This window comes from Ipomoea nil, unplaced genomic scaffold (assembly GCF_001879475.1).
Source record: "Ipomoea nil cultivar Tokyo-kokei standard unplaced genomic scaffold, Asagao_1.1 scaffold3069, whole genome shotgun sequence".
Lineage (NCBI taxonomy): Eukaryota > Viridiplantae > Streptophyta > Magnoliopsida > Solanales > Convolvulaceae > Ipomoea > Ipomoea nil.
This window is the reverse complement of record NW_017619497.1, coordinates 7321802-7347132: the sequence shown is the minus strand read 5'-3', so window position 1 is coordinate 7347132 and position 25331 is coordinate 7321802. Positions and strand designations below refer to the sequence as shown.

At 33.5% G+C, this 25331-nt stretch overlaps 2 protein-coding genes across 3 annotated transcripts; one reads left to right on the top strand and one right to left on the bottom strand.

The window, feature by feature from the left end:
* Positions 1-268: 268 nt before the first annotated feature.
* LOC109165781 lies at positions 269-19983 on the top strand. Its single transcript, XM_019314710.1, has 3 exons — positions 269-453; positions 563-824; positions 19911-19983. The coding sequence occupies exons 1-3, from the start codon at positions 358-360 to the stop codon at positions 19928-19930; spliced, it is 378 nt and encodes a 125-aa protein (XP_019170255.1). The 5' UTR covers positions 269-357; the 3' UTR covers positions 19931-19983.
* LOC109165780 (dof zinc finger protein DOF1.4) lies at positions 18823-21103 on the bottom strand. 2 transcript variants are annotated; one of them, XM_019314708.1, is made up of 3 exons: positions 20774-21103; positions 20196-20589; positions 18823-20165 (listed from the first exon to the last, which is right to left on the bottom strand). In XM_019314708.1, the coding sequence occupies exons 1-3, from the start codon at positions 20849-20851 to the stop codon at positions 19570-19572; spliced, it is 1068 nt and encodes a 355-aa protein (XP_019170253.1). In that variant the 5' UTR covers positions 20852-21103; the 3' UTR covers positions 18823-19569. The 2 variants fall into 2 exon arrangements, with proteins under 2 accessions (XP_019170253.1, XP_019170254.1); XM_019314709.1 differs by having other exon boundaries at positions 20199-20589; positions 20774-21102.
* Positions 21104-25331: the final 4228 nt, after the last annotated feature.

Genomic DNA, 25331 nt, shown 5'->3' with positions numbered 1-25331 from the left:
TATTTTTTGGAATTCATTTTTCAAGTTTTCAAACCGAAACTAATAAACCCAATAGGTGTATATGTATGCGCTAAAAAGCTATCATCACGGACATGGTAGTAATACATTGCATATATGCAGCTGTACATGTAGGTGTTAACTGTTAGGAACAAGATTGTGGCAAGTGGCAACCCACCACTCCACGTGTCATTTTTCCCTTAATTTGCAACGTAACCCTCGAGAATAATGTGGGCTAAGAATCCACTCCCAAAAGCCATAGATATGATAGATGCTGTGATCTGAGTCCATACATTACATTCTCAAAACATAGCTATATATAATTAGCAATCAAAATAAAAAAAGAAAGTGGGAAATAATATGGCATTGACCAGAAACTCCGTCGTCGTCTTCAATCTTCGTAAAACCTTCTTCCCCAGTCCCTCCTCCATCTTTATCTGCCGCCATGTCTGGAAGGTTAGTTGGTTCTTATTAGCTTAATAATTGCATCACATCGATCAGATCAGTAATATAATGACTTACTTTTTTACTTGATTGCTAGCTAATATGTTTGTTTGTAAGCTAGGGAGGAGATGTTGTGACGGAAGACAATAAAAGCAAGGGCGAAACCCTAACGGGGGGAGACGGAAGGTATAGTGAAATAATGGGTGAGAAGAGGAAGAAGGAGACGAAGGAGAAAGCAACGGAGACGGCGCAGGAGGCGTGGCGGGCCATCGAGGAGGCTGCCGGGGAGATGAAGCAGAGAGTGGTTGCTAATATGGATTCGAGTAAGGAGACTGATATTCGAGACGAAATGGCTCTTCATAAACAAGAAGAAGAAGAAGAACGCCGCACCAAAAACTCCGTCTAATAAGGAGTTATGGAGGAAGGATGAATAGTGAGTCCACACACGTGGTTCAGTTCATTTATGAGTGACTGATAAATTGGTTCAGTTGATTTATGAGTGATAGGTTGTGTGTAAAAATACATGATTAATGTTTTAGTGTATGAGTTTGACCATCTTGTGAATTGATTTATTGTGGGTACTTAGATATTGATCCTTCCACTTGCGGGCCGTTTGGTTCACGGAATGAATTTGAAGGGAATAGAAATGCTATTCCATAGGGAATAGAATAGGTAAGGAATAGAATAAGAATTGTATTCTGTTGTTTGGTTCGCTAAAGGAATAGACATTGGGAACTGTATTCCAATGTTTGGTTGGTTAAGGAATAGGAATAGAATATATGTTTAAAAGACATAAATGCCTTGTACAAAAACTATTATTATTATTATTATTATTATTATTATTATTACAACAACTATTATATATCATCATCGTCATATCAAGTGATTAATACTTAAAACAAAATAGTCATATAAATAACAAATTTTTGTAAAGAACATTTAACAATATTCAAAAGAAGCATAATATATGTTATTTTTAACAAAATACTCAAAACAATCCAATGCAAGTTACAATGTTCATAAAATGATTAATTGATAGCAAAGAATCTTCTGATCCATTGTAGTCTTCGATCAGGATCAAGATTGAGAAAGAAAGCTACTTTATTAGGATGATCAGTGAGCTTAAACGAAACAAGGTCCATTTCATCATTTGTCAAACCATCAACCTCTTTTAATGCACGTTCAAGCTTCTGAAACATATTCATATCACGATCATATTGAAGACCATCAGACAGATTCTTACTAACCTCTTACATTGTATTGCTTATTAGCTTCGCAGCATTAAGCATATTCTCAGCACATATCTCAATAGCTTCATCATGGCTCCTCTTTCTCTTACTTGAATTGCTTCTTTTTCTACCTTCAATTTGTGGCTCAGGTTGTGTACTCGTTAAATCTATATCATCCAAACCAACAAATGCACTATCTTCTGTGTCAGCTCTTATATCATTCTGTTCTTCATCTTGTATTTCTTCAACTACGTCATCTGCTGTCTGTGCATCTTTTCCAGTTGCACGATCTTTAGAATATATTGCAGATAACTCATTATGAAACCTAAAGCTTCTTGTTCTAAAAGGGGCAGCTTCTTTGTGACTCTATAATAAACATAAATAAATTATTTGTATGTATACATTAATAAAAATAAATGAAAGTACAAAAAAAAAAGTAAATACTTACAATTAAGTATGACTCCCAAATTAAGTAAATATTCTCGCCGCAGCAGTGTATATATATATATATATATATATATATATATATATATATATATATATATATATATATATATATATATATATAATTATGTATATATAATTAAATATTTAATTGGTAAAAAATAAAATTCTGAAAATTTACCTTTGATGTCGCAGAAAGATTTGCTTGATTTTGATGTTGATGATGCTTTAATTTGATCTGGCTGGAAAAATTGTTTGATTTTGATGTTGATGATGAAGAAATCGATGATGATGATGAAGGAATCGGGAAGGATAGAATGATACGTAGGGAGAGAACGGCGAGAAAGATAAGGTTAAAATTGAAAAAAAAAATATTCTATTCCTGAGGACTTAGGAATAAGTTAATACCAGGGGGCCCTGATATTAGCTATTACCTCATCTGAGGTAATAGGCTATTACTAGGAACAGTATTCCTAGTAATGCACATTGTTACCAAACAGAAGAATAGATCTGTTACTGGAAATGCTATGCCATTCCCAGTCTATTCCGTGAACCAAACGGACCATTGATGTGCTGCATAGTCACCCTGCACTGAAAATAAAATTATTAGCAACAATGACAAGAATAATTTTTTTTTTTTAAACCAATGTGGGAATACTTCATAAAATTTTGAATTAATTATCAAAATGATCTCTTAACTATAGCGAAATTATCAATTTAGTTATTAGTTATTTTATTTTATCAATTAAGTTCTTTAATTTAAAAAATTTTAATCAAGTTTGTTTTGTTGTTAAATATCCGTTAATTCGAGACAAAATTAATAATTTTTCTATAATTAAGGATCATTTTAGTAATTAACTTTTCAAAAAAAAATTATGCTTTAATTTTTATCTGCTCTAGCTCCCTATGTCACGTATTTGGTTTCAACCATACCTATACAATTATTTTATTGATAATTATAATCAATTTTGACTATATTATCTTGCATTTCTAAACTTAGAATTGTCTATTTAAATACAAAAATTTAACATTCAATTATCTATGCATGAACAATTCCAATATAATCTTGCCTTGATATACTTTAAAGTACTTATTTAAAAAAAAAAAAAACATTGGACATTATCCTAATTGCGCAATGTGCGTAAAAAACTAGTTATATTATAAAATAGCAAATCAAAGTTCAAACACACTACTAAGTACTAATTACCAAACATCATTTGGTTTTTTTTCTCAATCGACTCTTCAGTTAGCTCGCTCGAAATGTTTTGTTGACAAGATAAAGAATCATTCACCTATATAGTTAATATTTGGAGAGCAAGTATCACATACTGTATAGTTAATTTTTAGACACAATCAATTATTGTTTGACAAAATATATTTACAGTGCACTGAAATATTAGTTTTCAGTGCACTAGTAATATATTTCCTATGTTTCAAGCACTAGAAATCAAAATTAGAATGCAGTTGAAAACATTAATTTCATACAAACATAAAGTTAAGGAAAATAAAAAAAAATATTATAAGAATAACTTAAAGTTAGAGATAATTGTGAGGCAAAGAGCAATTGTGACAAACAGTAAAATTTCAAAGTAGAGAACATGTCATAAAGAAATAATTAAAAAAAATGAGATACCAGTAAGAATATGAGCTACACGACAGAACATGTCAGTTTCTAATTTAGGCAAAAATTACAATCTTTTTGAAATTTATTATAGACAATGTCCTCGATTGTTCCATTCTACTACTAACATTGGTTCAAAGTCTTGGATCATGCTAGGTTCGATGATTTTGGACGGTGCAGGTTCCGAGCATTAAATGTTTTTCTAAAAGAAATATTAAGGTATTGTAATCAAACTTACTAAAATTATGCTCATGTTTAATTTGCATTTTTTTAATCAAAAATTTAGATAGGAAAATTCGGTAGAGATTACAAATTAGTTTTTTTTTTTTTTTTTTTTTTTTTTTTTTGAAATATTGAGGTATTGCTCATATTTTTTAAATTAAGTCGAGATTACAATATTTTTGAAATTTATTACTTAGTTTTTTTCGATTGTTTCAAACAATGTAGAGTCTTTCAAGTCATTATATTCCAAAGAAATAAGGTTCAAATTGACCATTGAACACCTCAACTCAACTGTATGTAATTTAACTTAATAGCAAGTTACCATCAATTTCATCAAGTTACCTGCTTACGTGGATGGTGAATTGGCATTTTAAATAATTTTTAATAATAAACTTTAAAAATAAAAATTTTAATTTTTTTTAGAAAAGGAAAACGTCGTGATGGCCGCCGGCCACTCCCTCCTCCTTCGTCTCCGCCTAAGACGGAGACGGAGACAGGCTCATCGTCTCCAACCGGAGACGAAGGAGGAGGGCGACGGGGAAGGGGTGGCCGACGGCCACCTTGGCGTTCTCTTTTTTTTTTTTAATTAATTTTTTAGTTGTTATTTTTATTTTTAAAGTGTATTATTTTTAATGTGTATTATTAAAAATTATTAAAAATAACGGCTCATCATCAACATAAGCAGGCAACCTTATAAAATGGGTGGTAACCTGCTATCTTGTGAAATTGCATACATTTGCGTGTTCAGTGACCTAATTACAATTTTTTTTTTTTTTTCGTTTAGTAGCCTAATTGCATTTTCAGGTTACGTTTAGTGGTCAATTTTGGTCTTAAAAATTAGCTAAAGAGTGATAGACAAGGTAGCGGAGTTGGTGATTATCATCCCCCTTTGTTGACGGTTAGTTATGTATGTTCAAAGTTTTGGGCCCAGATTAGATTCGATTAGTCTTGGGCCGTGCGGGTTCTGAGCATTAAAGTTTTTTTTTTCTTTTATTTTGAGAAATATTGAGGTATTGCAATTTAACTTAGTAAAATTAATTTCATGTTTAATTTGCATTTTTTTAAATGTTAGATAGGAAAATTCGATTTAAGAACAACAAATTAGAAAAAATAAAACCTTAATTTTTGTATTCCCGTGTGATTATCATCCCATTGCTCCCGATTAGGCGGTTGATGGCAATAGATTATCATGACCTTCCTCTTCGGTTGAGACAATATCCTCGATTGTCAATTTAATGACACAAAATTTTGCAATTTTAAAAACTTCAATTTGAATCAACCAATGTATTAACCTATGCATTTAATGTGAAGATTAATAAGTTGAAATAATTAATATATTAAATGTGGATTCAGCAAATCGATATGATTTGCATAAGATACATTGATGAAAAAGCTAGGAAGCTAGTTGCTATGAACCTGGACAAGAATTAATTGCATTACTTTTTTTTTTTTTGAAAAATATATGGGTGCTTCATTAGAAAAACGTTGATATAATGTCTGGTGGGTGGCTATCCCAATACATAGCAAAATGTTGCTGATAGGCCGTAGTAGCTAGTTGCATTACTTATATTTTCTAAATTTTCTAAATTAGGTAGAGATTACAATCTTTTTAAAATTTATTACTTTAGTTTTTGTCTGACGGCTTCAAACAAATTGAGAGCAATGAAGTACCTTGACTCTCCTCCTCCGCCAAGACAATGTCATCGGTTGTTAGTTCGGTACAAAATTATACTATTTTAACAACTACAACTTGAATCAACCAAGGTATAAGGTATTATTGTCAGTCATGCAAATGACACTGGACTCACGATGATATTCAACATGACAATCCTAGTGGCAACAAGTCCCACAAGGGAAAGAGAGATGCCGACAACTTTTTCCAGCCTACTACTAACATATGCTCAAAGTCTTGGGCCTGGGCTAGGTTCGGTCTTGGGTTGTGCGGGTTCTGAGCGTTAAATTTGTTTTCCTCTTTTTTTTTTTTTTTTGGAGAATATTTAAGTAATGCGATTGAACTTATCAAAATTATTCTCATATTAAATTTGCATTTTTTTAAAGAAAAAAATATTGCATTCAAAAAGTATATATATATATATATATTAGAAAAAAAAAAATAAGGCCTTAATATTTGTATGGACCTTTAAAAGCTACGCCATTTAAGAATATAATGGATGTTTGTAATCTTTGCAGTTGAGGGGAATACTGATCAATTGAATTAATTAGTGTGTTCAATTAGCATTCTTTGAATTGGTTTGATCTTCAGAATTAATTCATCAAAGTGAAGCCAGATTGTTAGGAACCAGGGCGATAATTAATTATTTTACCTATATTTTCAAAATTTTGTAAAGATTACATAAATTTATTTGCAATTCACTATTGAGTTTCCCTTATAAAACGGCTTCAAACTGTGCATAGTTTTCACATCATTATATTCTAAATCATATTAGTTAGTGAGTGATGGAGCAAAGAAAAGGAGTTGATGATTGTCATCCGTCATTGCCACTGTACTGGAAAGAAGATCAAGAGTGACAGACCATCATGGTACTCCTCCTTCAACGAGGAAATGCCTCGTTGTCATTCTAATGTCCAATCCTTTTATCCACTAACATATGTGCGATGTTCGGTCATGAGCCGTGCAGGTTTTGTGCATTATTATTATTATTTATTATTATTATTATTATTATTATTATTATTATTGAAGTGAAAGCCAAGTTGTTAGGAATATGGGCGAAATGAACTATTCCACATATATTTTCTAAATTCTGAACAGATTACATCAATTCGTTAGCAATTCACTACAGAATTTCCCTTATAAAATGGCTTCAAATCATGCATAGTTTTCCCATCGAAGCAAGGAAGAAGAGTTGGTGATTATCATCATCCATTGTTGCTGGTAAGAAAGTCAAGAATGGCAGACTATCATGTCACTCCTCATTTGTCGAGGAAATGACACTCTTTCTCAGTCTAATGTTCATTAATCCATTAGGACTATGTGGTCTAATGGTACCCGGGTTGGACTTCCATTTGGAAGATTACGAGTTCGAGCCTCAGTAGAGGCGTTATTGGTTCGCCAGTAGCATTCAAAAAAAAAATGTTCATTAATCCATTCTATCTACTAACATAGTAACATATGTGCCAATTTCTGTATTGGACCGTGCGGATTTTGAGTATTATATTTATTTTTTCTATTCTTGTTTTGGTGTAATATTGAGGTAATGCATTCGAATTTATCAAATTAGTGTGGTATTGCAATTAAACTTACTAAAATTATTCTCATGTTTAATAATGAGTTGTTCATATAAAATGGCTCTAAATCAGTAAATCACTACGAAATCGAGAGATGGAGTAAGAAAGTGGAGTTAGAGTTTGTTCAAAATCATATTGTCCTATTTAAAATAAATAAATAAAATGCAAATTAAACATGAGAATAATTTTAGAAAAAATTACAATAACTCAATATTTCTCCAAAAAATAAAAATAAAAAAAATCAATGCTCAGAACCCGCACGGCCAAGCCCGAACCTAGCTTGGGCCCAAAACTTTGAACATATGCTAGTAGTAGGCTGGAACAACCGTGGACATTGTCTCGGTTGAGGAGGAGGGTCAAGGTAATCTATTGCCCTCAACCGCCTAATTAGCGGTAGAAGGGGATGATAATCACCAATTCCGCCACCTTATTCTATCATTTTCTCACTAATTTTATTTAGAATATAATGATTTGAAGACTCTAAATAGTTTGAAGCCATCGGAAAAACTAACTCAGTACGTAATAAATTTCGAACAAATTGTAATCTATGCACAATTTAGAAAATATAAGTAAAACAATTAATTCTTGCCCATGTTCTTAACAACTAGCTTTTTCTTCGATGTATCTTATGCAAAAAATATGGATTTGCTGAATCCAAATTTAATATATTAAATATTTCAACTTATTAGTCTTCACATCAAATGCATAGGTTAATAGATTATCATTATCTTGTCCTTTCTTATATAAAGTTAGATGTCAATTTGATTGAATGGAATCCGAATTTTATTTAAGATATTAAAAACTTTTGGATAATAGTTTGGAACTCAATATTCAAACCAAATAATAATTTAGACATATTAAGTTCCTGTGAAATAACCAGGACTATGTGGTTTAATAGTATCTGGGTTGGATTTTTATTTGGAAGGTTATGAGTTTAAGCATCAGTGGATGCGTTATTGACTCTTGGCTCTTTGTGTTTCAGTACTTTGAGAAAGTATATGAATAGATACTACAATATAATAAAGCTAGTAGCGAAATAAATTACGTTGGGGATATACAAAGTTTTTTTTTTAATTTTATTTGTATGAATTAATAATTTTTATATACATCAATCTTAAAATAATATAAGAATAGAATAAGCAAATTAGCCTTGAATGACACACAAAAATGCAATTGGTTCATCTACCTTAGCTTATTAAATGAAATTGACTCTCTAAACAAATCAAATTTGTGCAATTAGACCAAAGTAATTGATACTCTAGATAAACTGCAATTAGACCAAAGTAATTGATACTCTAGATAAACTAATAATGTGGCAGTTAAAATTTAATAATTAATTGTCTATAATTTTAAAATAAGAAATGAAAATGAAAGAAATTGCAAATTAAACATGAAAATAATTTTGGTAAGTCGTTCAATTGCATTACCTCAATATTACTCAATATTACTCCCAAATAGGGAAAAAAGGAAAAGGATAAAAATTTAATGCTCAAAACTTGCACGCCTTAGACTGAACCTATTCTAGGCCCAAGACTTTGAACATATGTTAGTAGTAGATTGGAAAAAGTTTTGGATCGAGTTGTATAGTGGGTCAATACTTCTCTTTGGGGGAAAAAATTCACCAATAGCGTAATAAGGTGTCATCATCAAAGGAGCAGCCGAAGGAATGAGAGCTAGTGGAGCCACATTTACTAATGGATAAAATGGTCACAGTTGAGGCAATGATAGTTGAACTTAACCCTCTTATTTTTGTACCTATTGGCAAATCTATTCCCCTTGTGGGGCATGCTGCCACTGATAATGTCGGTCACGTTGAATGTCACTGTGAGTCCAATGGCGTTTGCGTAACCAACAATAGTACCTTGGTCGATTTATGTTGTAGTTGTTAAAATATCAAAATTGTGTCGTTAGAACCGAGGATATTGTTTCAACCGAAGAGGAAGATCAAAGTAGTCAATTGCACTCAACCGTCTAACCGGCAGCAATGGGGGATGATAATCACATGGGAATACAAAAATTAAAGTTTTATCTTTTCTTTCTTAAATCAAATTTTCCTATCTAAAAAAAGTGCAAATTAAACATGAGAGTAATTTTACAAAATTCAATATTTCTAGAAATAAAAGAAAAAATAAAAACGAACGAAAAAACTTTAATGCTCAGAACCCGAACGGCCCAATACCGAATCTAACCTGGGCCTAAGACTTTGAACATATGTAACTAACTGGCGATAGATGCGAATGATAATCACCAACTCCGCTACCTTGTTCTATCACTCTCTAGATAATTTTATTTGGAATATAATGACTGGCCCAGTACCGAATCTAACCTGGGCCTAAGACTTTGAACATATGTAACTAACTAGATGCGAATGATAATCACCAACTCCGCTACCTTGTTTTATCACTCTCTAGATAATTTTATTTGGAATATAATGACTTGAAGACTCTACCAAAAAATATATTTTTTATACTTTCTCAACCTACTGAAACACAAAGAACCAATAATGCTTCTACTGAGGCTCGAACTCACAACCTTTCAAATGGAAATCCAACCCGAATACCATTAGACCACATAGTCCTTGTTCTAATTTTTTGTTGTTAAATAAAATTTTCCTCTCTAATATATATATATATATATATATATATATATATATATATATATATATATATATATATATATATATATATATATATATATATATTTAAAAAAATGCAAATTAAACATGAGATTAATTTTACAAAGTTCAATTGCATGCAATACCTCAATATTTCTCAAAATAAAAGAAAAAATAAAAAAAAAAAAAAAGAAAGAAAAGATTTTAATGCTTAGAACCCGCACGGTCCAATACCGAATCTAGGCTGGGCCCAAAACTTTGAACATACGTAACTAACCTGCGACAGAGAAGGATGATAATCACCAACATCGCTACATTGTTCTATCACTCTCTAGCTAATTTTATTTGAAATATAATACTTGAAGACTCTACAAAAATTAAGGTTTTATTTTTTTCTAATTTTTTGTTGTTAAATCAAATTTTCCTATCTAATTTTTTTTTTTTTAAAGTGCAAATTAAACATGAGATAAATTTTACAAAGTTAAATTGCAATACCTCAATATTTCTCAAAATAAAAGAAAAAATAAAAAAGAAATAAAAAACTTTAATGCACAGAACTTGCACGGCCCAATACTGAATCTAGGTTGCGCCTAGGACTTTGAACATACGTAACTAACTGGCGACAGAGGGAATGATAATCACCAATTTCGCTACTTTGTTCTATCACTCTCTAGCTAATTTTATTTTGAATATAATGCTCAAAGAGATTGTAATCTCCGCCTAATTAATTTAGAAAATATACTAAAATTAATTGTTATCCATCTTCATAGCAACTAGCCTTTTCTTCAATGTTTCTTATGCAAATCATATCAATTTATTGAATCCAAATTTAACATATTAAATATTTCAAATTATTAATCTTTACATCAAATGCATAGGTTAATATATTATCATTATCTTGTCCTTTCAAATACAAGTTTCAAATACAAAATATCAAATACGAAATACATTAAAAATTACAATACAAAGTTTATAATGAATTACGGGATAATACTCTTCTACACTCCACAGTTGGAAACACAAGACAAATAATAAATGATATTTTAACTAACTAATTAAGGAAGTCCAAAACAAAGAAAACTTAGTCAACATATAATTCATGTGATTCTAAGTATTATTTCAATTTATGTATGTTATTTCAGTTTCTAACTAAAATACTAAATGGTACTTTATTTTGCAATTTTTTGAGCTCTGTATAAGCAAGCATTAAGCAGTACATCACCCATCAGTATAAGCAAACATTACTCAAATTAGAATTTATAAACTTACATTTCCAGCAAACAAATAATATAAGCAACTTTTTCAAAAAAAAAAAAATAATATAAGCAACTAATGTAACTAACATTAAGCAGCAAATAAATAACTAATTATTTCAATTTCCAAATAAGCATAAATTAAACCAGTACATCACCCATCAATGATCAGTCCATCACGGCATCAACCGCGTCATATAATTACATAAATTAAACCAGCAAGAAACAAAATTAGGGCAAAATCATAATTAGGGAAATTAGGGCAAAACCATAATTAGGAAAATTAGGGCAAAAACAAAATTAGGGAAATTAAGGAAATTAAGGCAAACGAAAAATTAGAGAAGTTGCTTATTGAACAAATTATTGAAATTAAGAAAAAAAATTGAACAAATTGAACAAGGGGTGAGAAGTTGAACCTGGGCAGCTGGCGAGGTAGAGGCGGTGAGGCAGAAGACGGCGGGCGGTGGCGACTGGCGAGGAAGAGGCATCATCTGGTGGACTGGTGGTGGCGAGCGGTGGGCGGTGGCGAGGTAGGCGTAGAGGCGAGAGAAGAGAACGTTTTAGCGAGACAGGTGTAGATGCGCATATCAAATGAAAGAAAATAATAATATATAACAATCTCGCAGGTCAAATGAAAGCATATATATATATATATATATATATATATATATATATATATATATATATATATATATATATATATATATATATATATATATATATATATATAACAGTCCCAAAACGACGTCGTTTTGGGGCTGTCTAATTTTGGGCGGGGGTAACTACCTTCATGGCAGCTCCGTCATTGCCAGTCATGGTCTCATGGAAAACAAAATATGAGGTCTAAGCTCATTTTGTAATTCTTTTGTTCGCGAGCAAATGTGGCTCCACTAACTCTCATTCCTTTGGCGGCTCCTCCGATGATGACATGTTATCGCATTGGTGGTGGGTTTCTTCCCCTAATGAGAAGTATTGAGCCATTATACAACTCGACCCAAAAAATTTTCCAGCATACTACTAGACATTATGGTTTAAGGACTCAGAATTTCCATTGAACAATAATGATAGAGCTAGCTCATCTACTCCATTCCATTTAATACCTTCGTAGACAACAACAGCACCGGTGGATACACAAATGTTGGTTGGGGTTCATTGATGGTGAACCCGAATGAGTGGTTGGACTTCTCCTGCAGCATGATAAGTTATATGCTAGTGCTTGTAGAGCCATTTAATTTTTAATTTCTTAAAAGTTAAGTTAAAAATAATTTTTGATTTAGGTACTTAGAGGTTTAAACAAGTCAACTTTCATGTCACCTCTTGTACCATGTTAATTGTTAAATAAATTAAATTAAATGGCTTTGTTTTAATTTACTTCAGCCCAATTAATGGCTCCAAATTGTGAATAGTTTTCACATTATTATATATATCCCAAATCGTATTAGTTAGAGATCAGAGTGATGTAGTAAGGAAGAGGAGTTGGTGATTATCATAAGTAATTGCCTGACATAAGGTTAAGGGTGGCAGATAATCATGACACTCATCCTTTGCCGAGGAAATTCCCTCGTTGTCAGTCTAATTTCCATTCATTCGATCTATCCACTAATATATGTGCCAAGTCTAGCTTGGACCGTGCAGGTTCTGAGCATTTTTTTTTTCCTTTTCTTTTTTGGTGCAATATTGAGGTAACGGAAATGAACTTACAAAAATTATTCTAATGGTTATTATTTTGAATATTTTTTTCTTATTTCGTTAGGGAAATTTGATTTATTAACCCCCCAAAAAAAAAGTAAAAATTAAACCTTAATTTTTTTTCCGGACCCTTCAAAAGCTATTCCAATTGACAATGGATGTTCGTAATCTATGTCGTTGAGGTGAAGACTAATCAATTGAATTAATTATTGTATTAAATTAGTATTCACAGAATTGATATGAATATAGGCGAGAATTGACATTCTACCTATATTTTCAAAAATTCCTACATAGTACATCAAATTGTTTGCAATGCACTACTAAAGTTTCCATTATAAAATGGCTGCAAACCGTACATAGTTTTCACATCACCTATATCCCAAATCGTATTTAATTAGCTATAGAGTGACGGAGCAATGAACGAAGAAGAGTTGGTGATTATCATCCGTCATTGTTCTTGGTATTCTGGTAAGAAGGTCAAGGGTGACAGGCAATCATGACTCCCTCGTCGAAAAAATTCACTTGTTGTCCGTCTAATGTATAATTATTTTATCCACTAACATATGTGCCAAGTCTTGTGCCCATGCCGTGCAGGTTATGAGCATTATAATTTTTTTTCTTATTCTTTCTTGGTGCAATATTGCTGTAATGCAATTGAACTTACCATAATATTCTCATGGTTAGTTTGCAATTATTTTTTATTTTTTTATATTTTAGATGGGGAAATTTGAAACCTTCAAAAGCTACGCCATTTGAGGTTAATACTGATGAATTGAATTAATTAATGTGTTAAATTAATATTTATCAAAATGATATGATCTTTGGAATACATTGAAGTGAAGTCTGCGTGCTATAAATATGGAAGAGAATTAACTATTTGACCAATATTTTTAAAATTATGTAGATATTACATCAATCCGTTTGCATTTCACTAATGAGTTGCTCCTATCAAATGGCTCTAAATCAATAAATCACTACGAAATCGAGAGATGGAGTAAGAAAGTGGAGTTGGTGATTATGGTCAACCTATATCCTTGATATAAGGAGGTTGACGATAGCAGTCAACTATGTCATAGTTCGATCTAGGGCATGTGCGAGTTCTGAGCATTATAATTTTTCACATTTTTTCTGGCTCGGTACAATATTGAGGTAATGTAAATGTGTTGAGACAATGATGGTTGAACCTTCTTATTCTTATACCTACCGGCAAATCTCTTTCCCTTGTCGGATTTGCTATCACTGGGAATATCACGTTGAATGTCACTATGAGCTCAGTGGCGTTTGCATAACCAACAATAATACCTTGGTTGATTCAAGTTATAGTTGTTAAAATATGAAAACTTTATATTGTTGTTAGACTGACAACCGAGGACATTGTCTCAGTGGAGGAGGAGGGTCAAGGTAGTCCATTACCCTCAACCTCCTAATCAGCAACAATAGGGGATGATAATCACATGAGAATATAAAAATTTAAAATTAAAAATTATTAAAAAATCAAATTAAGCATGGTTAGTAATGTTATATTTCCTATTCATTTATTATACTTAGCTTGTATTATTATTATAGTTGAATTAGTTCTGTAACTGATAGCTACTGTATAGGGTAGTTAGATAGGACTCTAATCCCTTTAGTGTCTCTGTAACTTATCGCAGTTCGAATTAACGACAATCAGTTTCACTCATCTGGTATCAGTTAGCTAGGTGATCTCTCTCTCTCCTTCCCGAAACTATGTCGACAAACTCTAGCGAAAGAACGGTCACCGCCGCTACACCACCACCCCCGTCCACCCCCAACACCCTAGCCTCGGCTCACCATTTTATATCTATGAAGCTTACCACGAAAAATTTCCTCTTAAATCAAATTTTCCAATCTAAAAAAAAAAGTGCAAATTAAACATGAGATTAATTTTACAAAGTTCAATTGCAATACCTCAATATTTCTAGAAATAAAAGAAAAGATAAAAACGAAAGAAAAAACTTTAATGCTCAGAACCCGAACGGCCCAATACCAAATCTAACTTGGGCCCAAGACTTTGAACATATGTAACTAACAGGCGTTAGATGGGAATGATCGCAAATTATGCTGTGCAGCACCATGTATGGTGCACACGGTTGCAAAAACGACGTCGTTTTGACTAAAAACGCGCGTCTCACTTAAAAAAAAAAAAAAAAATCAAGTTCGATTCCCGACAATAGCATTTTTGTGTGCATGATTTGAATTATATATCTACAAATTCATAACTATATATCCAGAGTGAATGAATAACACAAAATCCAGAATGAATGAACTAAATATCCACAATGAATGGTTCATTCATTGTGGATATTTAGTTCATTCATTCTGGATTTTGTGTTATTCATTCACTGTGGATATATAATTATGAATTTGTGGATATATAGTTATGAATTTGTGGATATATAATTCAAATTATGCACAAAAAAATGTTATTGTCAAGAATCAAATCTGATTTTTTTTTTAAAATGAGACGCGCGTTTTTAGTCAGACGACGTCATTTTTACAAACACGGTTGCACAGCATAATTTGCAAAAGAAAACTGGTCTAATATTATTAGGGCCAAAATATATGAGCTGAAGCCCATCATGGCAAAAGTTGACCTTAGCTTCAAGCCCACTGCACCCTGAATGATGAATTGAAGAACCCCATAACTGTTTCGTTTTCATCTTCTTTTTATTGAAGTGTAGAATAATAACCCTAACTAGGGCAACTATGTCACTTCACCAGTCTGGTTTGACCGGATGATAGTACTCTTAACATGATAAAAGAATACAAGAGTGGGAAACATGTGGGGCTAAAGTATTTGAGGAACTATTGCTCAAAATTCAACCCAAGTACATTAAAAATGATAGAAAAGCCCATTAAATTAAACACTTTGTTGTTATGTTAAAAACCGGTACAAATTTTATAACACAAAATACAAAAAATCACAACACATGACATATAGACATATAGTATAACATTATGGACCCAATTAGATCGAACATATGACATCTCATTTGAGAGAGTGACATAGGTATCATTGAGCTACAAGTTACTTGCATGGTTTTAAATTACTTATTTCAATATACAACATTAGGCACTAAATCAATCGCGCAATGCACTTGTAAAACTAATTTTTAGATCAAACTGGAAGGTGTACACCCAATATTACAAATTTGAGATGTCCGTTATTTGGCGCAATACTGAGATGCCAAATTTATCATCCTCTAAGATTTGCAGAAATTCAACAGGCGGATTGTCGAGAATGATGGTGTCTCTTAGCCCAAACTATATAATATATATACAAACAAATGTGTGACTAATTAATATATTATTATAATATTATCTACATATCAATTAAAGGATGGGTAATTTGACTAATTTCGATACAGTTAGGTCTACATCATCGGTTGAATCAGGTCCAAATTGTTAGAACTAATTGCATATTTAATAGGTTGAATCTCCAACCCTAATAGTCCTCACATTCCAACCTGACAGATCATATGGGAGGATTGCATATTTAATATATGCAAACAAATGGATGACTAATATACAATGTTGTAAAAATCGGCATAGACTGTTGACTAAGTGTTAGGCGTCCCTAGGCCAAGGTGATTTCAGCTCTAGGCGGCTTTTAGTCGGCTGATTAGTATACGCACCTAACTTGGCCGAGTAGTTTTTTTTTTTTTTTTTTGCCTGCTCGGCTTCTGCTCTTCTATATTCCTACAGTCGTGAACTCAACTAACCATCTAACATATGCATTCAACTAGTTTAGAGATTATAACAGTCTAAAAACTCTCAACCCAAAGTGGAAAAAGTGAAAACGATATACTCAAATTAGTCGGCCACCTAGGCGCTAGCGCCTTCTGCAACATTGCTAATATATGATTGTAATATTATCTACATATCAATTAGAGGATGGGCAATTTTGGTCCAATTAAATCTACATCATCGATCATTCATCAGTTGAATCAAACCATATATATAGTTAGAACGTACTAATTGCATATTTAATATATGCAAACAAATGGGTAAACAAGACAACACTTAGTTGGACTTGACATAGAATATATGACAATGAGATCGAATAACCAAGAAATTTTCAATCACGTACTAAACCAACCTTTAATTTTATAAGTTCCCAATCTCCTACCCCATTTAAAGTTCCATCATCTCTAATCGAGTGAGAGGAGGGAGTTTCATTGGAGATCAGACGTGTCTTGTACTTAAATAATTAAAAAAAAAAATTAATATCAACTTTGGTCATCATCATTACTACATACTAATTAACCTAATTCAACCAAACCAAACCTAGTTATGACCACCGAACCAGTCCACCACCCCAAACAACCTAGGACAACTCGATCCCAACCCTAGCTAACAGCACGAATTAACGGAGTTTGGACACAAATATTAGACCCCATCAAATCTTATGTGAGATACCACTTCAGATATTTCCATAAATAGATTAAGAATAAGGATTAAAAGAAGTCCCTTATCAATATATTCTTGGACTAAAGGACCATCCTAATCACCCAGCATTAATTAATTAGCGTTTTGTCCAAAGCTTCAGTGCAGTATTATGTTCTCGATCTGCACTCATGTTAGTTGTTGATGACATTGTTTTAACGTTATATTAACCTCGTTAGTTACAAGATTTGGTTGTTAGTTAATATCTGTTTAGTGTTAACCTTAATTTACTGGTTCGAAGCACGCCAAGAAAAAAAAAAAAAAAAAAAAAAAAAAAAGGTGAAAGGAAAGGTAGTGGGGTGGGAAGGCAACTCATAAAAGTAGAACTTAACAACGTGACAAATGAACAGGTTTTAGTATAGTAGTGCTCTTCTTCCAGTAAAAAAAGCATAATGTCAGTAGGAATATCCCCAGAAAAATACAACCAGCATGCTTCCATAACTCTTCCAATCTTTTCTTTTTCTTTTTTTTTTTTTTTTTTTTTCTTTTTCTCTTCTTGGATTTGTGAGCTCGTATGTAGCTTTATTTGGTCCACATCTCCCCGTACAGAAATCAAAGTCTTTATGTACCCACTCTCCACTTCTCTAGTTGGTACAAAAATGTGGATCAACCTTATATTAGGTTAAAATTGCTGAATTGTACCAGCTAAGTTAATCAGACTGTTGACTTGATAATCACACAAGTTTACAAGTTTAACTCCCAACAGAATTGAAGCAACCTATTGACACTCTTAGTTTGAGCTGATTAGTTATGTGTACACTCACTGCTGGAAATTATGAAATTTCCAACCACCTGAAATGATCTTAATTCTTAAATCAAATCGAAAGCCTTGTTCCGACCACTTTTAGTATCCGAAAAAACCTTTATTGCTATTTCCGATCACTTTTTGCTTTCAACTTGATATAAGAGCACTTTCAGGTGATCGGAAATTTCATAATTTCCAGCTGTGACTTAGGGCTAGGCACGAAGATGATGCAATATTAAGTTACTACTATACATTCAATTTTGTTAGAATTTTCACACAAATTAAACAATGAGTATATATGTATAAACAGATTTTCAAAGGTAGGGTCACTTAATTTTGAGACTTAGAATAACGTGAAAGTGCCGGAGAAGTCCATTTACACATACAATTTGAAAGTGGACTGACATAATGTGGTGAGAAACTGAGAAATTGAGAATGCATGGGACCTCTCCAGACCAGCCTTCAACCTTAGTCGGTGTGATTACACTTACATGCATGAATTTGGATATGTTTTTCTTAGCATTTAAGCATTGATTACTGCAAGAAAGTCATATGAATCCGCCGCCACTTTGTGTTTTTCACATGTTAATTGTCTACTTCATGACCTGCATGTATCACACACTCTACTATGTACTTCCTATGATCTGATCTCCCATGTTTTCCGGCCTTCATTTTACTAATGTTCTTATCTTCTTTCATTAATCATGAAAAAAAAAAACACAAAAATATCCACACATCCATCTTCACGTGCAAATTCTATATGCATAGTTGCATACCCAATAATAATTTGATGATTAATATGTAATCAATATCATAATAAGCACCAAATTAAAATAAAGCCAACAAAAATGTAAAACATAAGGCAGCGTGTTCTTAATAACGTAGTACCATATCCAATTAACAAAGTCTCCCTCTTTCTCTCTCTGCTATACCAATATACCCCCACCCATTCCCCTAAACTATAACAAGAATCTTGAAAATGAGAAAAAGAAGAAAAGAAAAAAAAAAAAAAAAAAAAGGTTAATGGGTTCCTCGTTACAAGTTCTTGTGTTATACGAGGAGTCCAACAAGTAAAACCCCCAGACCTAATACACAGATTGAAACAGTACTTAGAGAATTGAAATATACGTAATGCATATATACATATAGCTAGGAATATTAATTCAAACTAACTAATAACTCACTTGAATTAGAAGTTGTTTCCCAAATTTAACTCTTCCGGCGGCCGGCCGGCGACTGATTCTTGATCTGACGGGAATAATAAAAGGATCTGAGGTTCCTCTCAGCGCAAAGATTCCAACTTTAATTTTTGTTCAACCTCTGTTAGCAAAAATTAACATACAGGCTGAAGAATATATATATTTGTTGCAGCTGACATGATCACTCAGATCCAATCTCCTCCCATCTATCTATGTATGAAACCTTGAAATTTTTATATTCCCCTTTTGACCCCCATCTGTTGCTGTAGCCTTCAAATATGGTAGAAAGAAAGATGAACCAAAAAAGCAAAAGGAAAAAAAAAAAGTAAAGAGACCCAAAGTTAATGAAAGAGGGAGATAACCAAGATCAAGCCAGGAAGCTAGAAAAGATAGATCATATCAGAGAATTGAAGGGACTGAAGATCCTATATTAGAAGGATCAAACCAAGAACCACCATTATTCCATGGAAGTGAAGGATTATCAGAAGAAGAAGTGTTGATCTGTCCTGTCTGGTTCATGATCTGATAGTGGCTAGACAAACCATTATTATTATTCCAATTACTTAACCTGTTTTGACCATCACCTTCCATTTTCACTTCTTTTGGCATTTCCCCACTGCCCATATTCCCACTTCCCACTTGCATCTCTCCATATGGTGACAACCCATGAAACCCATTATTGTTTGCCCCTTGATGAAGGCTTGAAGCAATCAAAGAAGCCAAAGTTGAAGTGGAGCTAGAAGAAGAGCCGCCATGGTAGCTAGAAAGAAGAGAATTATTTGAGGTATTATTAGCAAACCCATTTTCACCACCCAAAAGTCCAGAAGGAGAAGAAGAAGAAAACCCTAATCCCATATGGTGATGATGATGATCATATCCGGAAATGGTACCCTCAAAGTTTGAAACCCTAGAGCTGAACAATCTTGGGAACGAGAGGCCTAGCTCAGAAGGGGTACTAGTGGGAAGCCCATAAAGCAAAGGATTAATATGATGATTTTGAGCTGAAGAAGAAGAAGAGAGATGATGATCCATCTGGGCTTGCACTTGCAGATTTGGAGTTGAAGATGAAGAAGCTGAGATATGGTGATCATGGGTAGCTGACGATGAAGCTGACGGCGGCGCCGCCGATGGCCTCTTGATTCGCTTGTTCTTCCGGCACCCTCCCCCCACCGGAACATTCCTCAAGGTCCCCCCTCTAGTCCAGTACCTCTTACAAGCCTTGCAGAAGTGCCTGGGCTGAGACAAACTGTAATTATTGTAGTAACAAAATTTAGTGTTGGATGAATCACAACGTGGGCATTTCAGAGCTTGTTGGTTCGGCGGCGGCGGCGGCAACGCTTGATCTTGGCCGTTCATTGGTTTCTCCATAACCCTAGCACCACTCGACCCCATCAAGCTTCTGCCATCTATCTGATTCTTCTGCACCAGAAAGAGAAGAAAGAAGAAGAAGAAGAAGAGGTTCAAGATTGGAGCTTTAAGGGTAAAAATAACAACACAGGAATGAATATTCTGATCCAAAAGCTAAGAAACAAAAAATGGTTTTTCCTTTTTATTTTTCTTTTTGGACGTCTAATTATTGAGAGAGATGGAAGAGGGGATGAACCTGATGATGATGCAGTGGCCATTCATTTGCAGTGGAAGAGATGACTGCCATCTTCTCATCACAATTACTTCCAACCATATTTATTTTCCTCTCTTTCTCTTCTCCACAAAGGAATCGTTTGAAAACCAAAGAGTATGAAGACAAAAGGCAGGTGGCGACTTGCAGTAGTGCGTGAGTCTTCTGGTTGACACCCTTAGACTCGACCCCGCCTTTAGAGAGTTAGAGAGAGAGAGAGAACTAACCACACTTCAATTCTTCCATTAATTTAAGTCCCCCTTTTTTTATTGCTAATTTCACGTGAAGGGTTTGGTCCGTCATAAACGTTAATCACTTTAGTTTTTCTACTCTAGCTACTTCATTATGTAGACCATAGGCGGCAATGAAATTACACTTTAGTGAACACTTCTTACGTTCAATATATATATATATATATAGTACTTCAGACCTTCCTAGTTAGCCGTGCGAATTGCACCATTAACTATGCATAAATGATATATACACTATTTCAAATGCAAACAGATCTTCCCAGACCATGTGACCGTACGAATTGCCCGCATCATTAGGTATGCATAAATGCACTGAAACATATTCAGAAATGCACAAACGCACCATAAAAATGCACCACAGCCTTGACGTGCAGTCATGCACCATTAAATATGCGTAAATGCACTAGTACATGTTAAAAGATGCACCAAAGTGAAATATACAAATACACCACACTCTGGTGCATTTCTCAACACGTTGTAGTGCATTCTTGCATACCTAGAGGTGACATGACCACACATTCGCACAGGAGAACATGACCGCACGGGAACCAAACCATATATATATATATATATATATATATATATATATATATATATATATATATATATATATAAATAATTAGTATATCAGTGTTGTAAAAATCGCGTCTAGACGGTTTCAGGACGCCTAGCGATTTTTCTACCTTTGTACATAGAATAGAGAATTGGGGTGGAAAACATGAATTCTGGGAGCAGGAAGAGGACACAAAGGTAAAGCAAAATAAAGGAAGAGATGACAGATGAATCTTTGAGGAGTTCAAGAAAGCAGTAACAATTTACTAAAAACATATAATAATGTACAATGCACAAGAAAAATTCCTTTGCTACATTCCAGTGTTAAATGTAGTCATACTTGGGGCGGGGGGATATGTGTAAAGGGAATCCCTAAGACTTCAAAATTCGAGGCGGCTGGCTACATCCAGATTACAGTACAGCAAATCCCACTTTCATCACATCACCACCCCAATTTCTTCATTTCTTTATCTTAGCTTATACGAATAATAATCAATTTGAATTATTATATTATATTATATTATTATATTACGCGGTATATAATTATATTAGAGTATACATGTGTATATATATGAGTTGTGGTGCAGCCCTAGGATAAATCCCACTTTGATTTGCATCTATATATATATATATATAGTGTGTATATATATATATATACTATATCATGATCCGATGTAATCTACCTATACTATGCCCTAGATGTGCTGTCATCCAATGACATATTATATATAATTTTTGAACCCTATTTCAGCTTGCAGCATGGCCTGGGAATGTATTCAGCCTCTAATTTGGGGTTTCTTTATCTTCATTTTGAGTTTTGACAATATATTTAGAAAGGAAAAAAAAAATACTTTTTATTATTACGTATGTACGTGTCACATGTACTGAAGGATGATAGGTGTTGGATAGAACGTAACAGATCAGAGCAAAGCTGAGTCCCACACCTATCAGGGTTAGCTTTTTCCTCTTTTGTTGCTAATGCAAAGTGAGTTGCGGGTGCGGGGGTCGCGTCTGCTTGGTGCGGTAGGGGTAATTTTGTAACGTACATGCTTAGGATTGCATATAAATATGATGCTTGACTGCTTGTAATCTCTAGATTTTTGACCATCATAATTAATAAAAAAAAAAAACAGCTTTGCTTCGTGAACATCCCGTATATAATTTTTGTTTTCTTTACTTTCTGTTATTATTTTCAATTCTTGTTCTCGTTTATCTCAACATTATTTATTACGAGATATTATTCTAAAGACTAATTAAATTAAACTTTAAAATTTTAGTTTGGTAGAATGTGTGTGTATAGAAGAATTGAAAAAACTTCAGTGCCTTTAGCTCTGTTGCCGACTTGCCATTAACCTAAAATAATAATCGAGGGTAGTTTTAGAGAATATCACTTTTTTTCCTTATTTTTCAGTTATTTGATATGGTCAAAATATCACAGACTCAAAATTTAAAAAGTGAAATGTGATTAATTTCTTCAGTATATATAGCTACGAATTCGAACTTTTTCTCGAATGGTCATTTTAGTAATTTTACCTGATTTAGAACCTACGAATGTTATACATACTTGTACTTATAGACATACATCTTATCATTGACAAAATTAAGGTAGCCTGATCATGTGACTAACAAAAATGATTATCAGACAGTGCAAGAAATGAAAGACCAGAGTAATTAGAAATTGTTATTTTGTCCAAATATACATCCATATTGCAGTTTGTACAACTCACAAATATATTTCAAATAAAAGCAAAGGAGAGAGAATTAAGTTTTGTGCCTTAGCCAAATATGTACACTGCAACAAACCCCATGAAACATTCCAAGTATAGACAAAGTAGTAGAGTTTGTGGCACCTTCTTTCATGCCAACAAGTATTTCAATTGCCCTAGCTTCTATCTAATAGAGTGTTACGTTATTATTATATAATCTGACAAGAAAATACATCGATGCCACGTCAGTATATATATATATAAGATGATATTGTGAGAAGTGTGTACATATAGAGCATGAGAATAATAATGCAAGGAATTTTTGCAGTTTGCAACAAAATAAAACTGTCCAAATTATCTTGTCTCATCCCAATTATTGATACTGAAAATTCCAAAAGAAAGTGACAGCATGGGATGGAGCTAGCAACAACGTTAAGCAGATCGGTCTTTTATTCTGCTAAAACAGATACTATATTGTAGTAGAGTTGGTATTACTAAAAAATGTTTAAAAAAAAATAAAAACATAGAAAATGAAAAAAAAAAAAAAAAAATCATAAACGGGCCATGTGGTGGCAGCTCATCGCAGGAAGAAAGCAAAAAAGCAGATTAAAGGCAATGGTTAATGTGGGCGGGGAACAAAAGGATTTTGTAGTCTCCCAAGGGATTTTGTCATTCTCCTAATCCTCCATCATTACACCTCTTCATCTTCCTTAATTACTACTTTACTATAATATTAAGGACTCTAAACATTTTTTTAGTTACCCACTATTATCATATTTTAACCATGTCGTCCCATCCTTGTGCTTTGAAATGTATTTTGTGGGTAGCTTTATTAAAGGCCTTTTGTCCCTACTGTACTTAGGTTCGTTAGGTTTGGGCACGCAATGCATGTATGAATAATGTTTCATCAGGGCCACATGAACAACTCAGTTGGTCGAGGTGGAATTTGAAAACAATGACTCAGGATCGAGTGTCACTAGCGATAGTGTGAGAGTAATCTCTCAAAGTGAAGAGATTTCTTGTACGCCAGTAAACAAAGATCTAGCCTCTGTGTTCAGTTGAATTACTATGATTTATATCTTCCTAAATGTTCTGTCGGATCCGAGCGTAGAGACCCTTGAAATTGAGGATTCAACCTGTTGGAAACAACAATAGTGCTCCATTAGGTCTCTCCAATCTACACACAGTCACACACACACAAAACAATAAAATGGTAACACCGTGTGACAATAATCTAGTACTAATCGTATCATATTAAGAGCATATAATAAGTACATAGGTCCAACCCACTTCTCCACCTCCCCCAACCTGGCAATGGGACAAGAGATTCCTAATTGGCGAACATGAAACAAACCAAACGCGTACGTTAAATGATTTTTTTTTTCTTTTTTGGATATATTGGGTGGCTCCGTCGATCTCCAACTGAACTAGTTACGCAGGACTATTTTATTTTGATATATTAGGTTTTTCAGTTTACGCTAGTTAAAAGTCTCTAAAAATTTCTGCCCAAAAATCACTGGATGACGTAAATCACAAGTCGCCCAAACAACCTCCCAATCAATCCATGTCATTAACTCTGCGCACAAGGAATTCAACCCGACACTTTCGCCAACTTGGGGAGCCCTAACTCCAAGATGTTGCTGGTGGGAGTCAATCGAACTCCCACCAGCCTCCCAGTCAGTCTGTGTTGTTGACTCTGCGCACAAAAGATTCATCTCCACACTTTCCGTCAATTTGGAGAGCCCAATTGCCTACTATTTGACGGTGCGCACAAGATAAACTTCACTCCTGTGTAATACTCCGCAAACCATATGTAAAAAATAAAACACATTAAGAAGATCATGTGCGTGACGAGATGATGTAACATCCCGTTTTGATACTACCCAGTTCAACTTACATAATTGTAAGACCTCGTCGGGAGTTACAACCTTACATTAAAATTTATGATGTACATAAATTAGAAAGAGGTTTTTGTATTTTGAACTCCCCCCCCCCCCCCCCCCCCCCAAAAAAATTGTTAAAAGAAAGAAATAA

Excerpts from the sequence above, each read along its gene's own strand:
- LOC109165781 (XM_019314710.1), top strand. The coding sequence starts at position 358 with ATGGCATTGACCAGAAACTCCGTCGTCGTCTTCAATCTTCGTAAAACC. Across the intron at positions 454-562 it reads TCTGCCGCCATGTCTGGAAG|GGAGGAGATGTTGTGACGGA; the intron begins GTTAGTTGGTTC and ends TTTGTAAGCTAG. Across the intron at positions 825-19,910 it reads ACAAGAAGAAGAAGAAGAAC|AAGAAGAGCCGCCATGGTAG; the intron begins GCCGCACCAAAA and ends AAGTGGAGCTAG.
- LOC109165780 (XM_019314708.1), bottom strand. The coding sequence starts at position 20,851 with ATGGTTGGAAGTAATTGTGATGAGAAGATGGCAGTCATCTCTTCCACT. Across the intron at positions 20,590-20,773 it reads GGCCACTGCATCATCATCAG|AAGAATCAGATAGATGGCAG; the intron begins GTTCATCCCCTC and ends TTTCTGGTGCAG. Across the intron at positions 20,166-20,195 it reads AGTGCAAGCCCAGATGGATC|ATCATCATATTAATCCTTTG; the intron begins ATCATCTCTCTT and ends CTTCAGCTCAAA.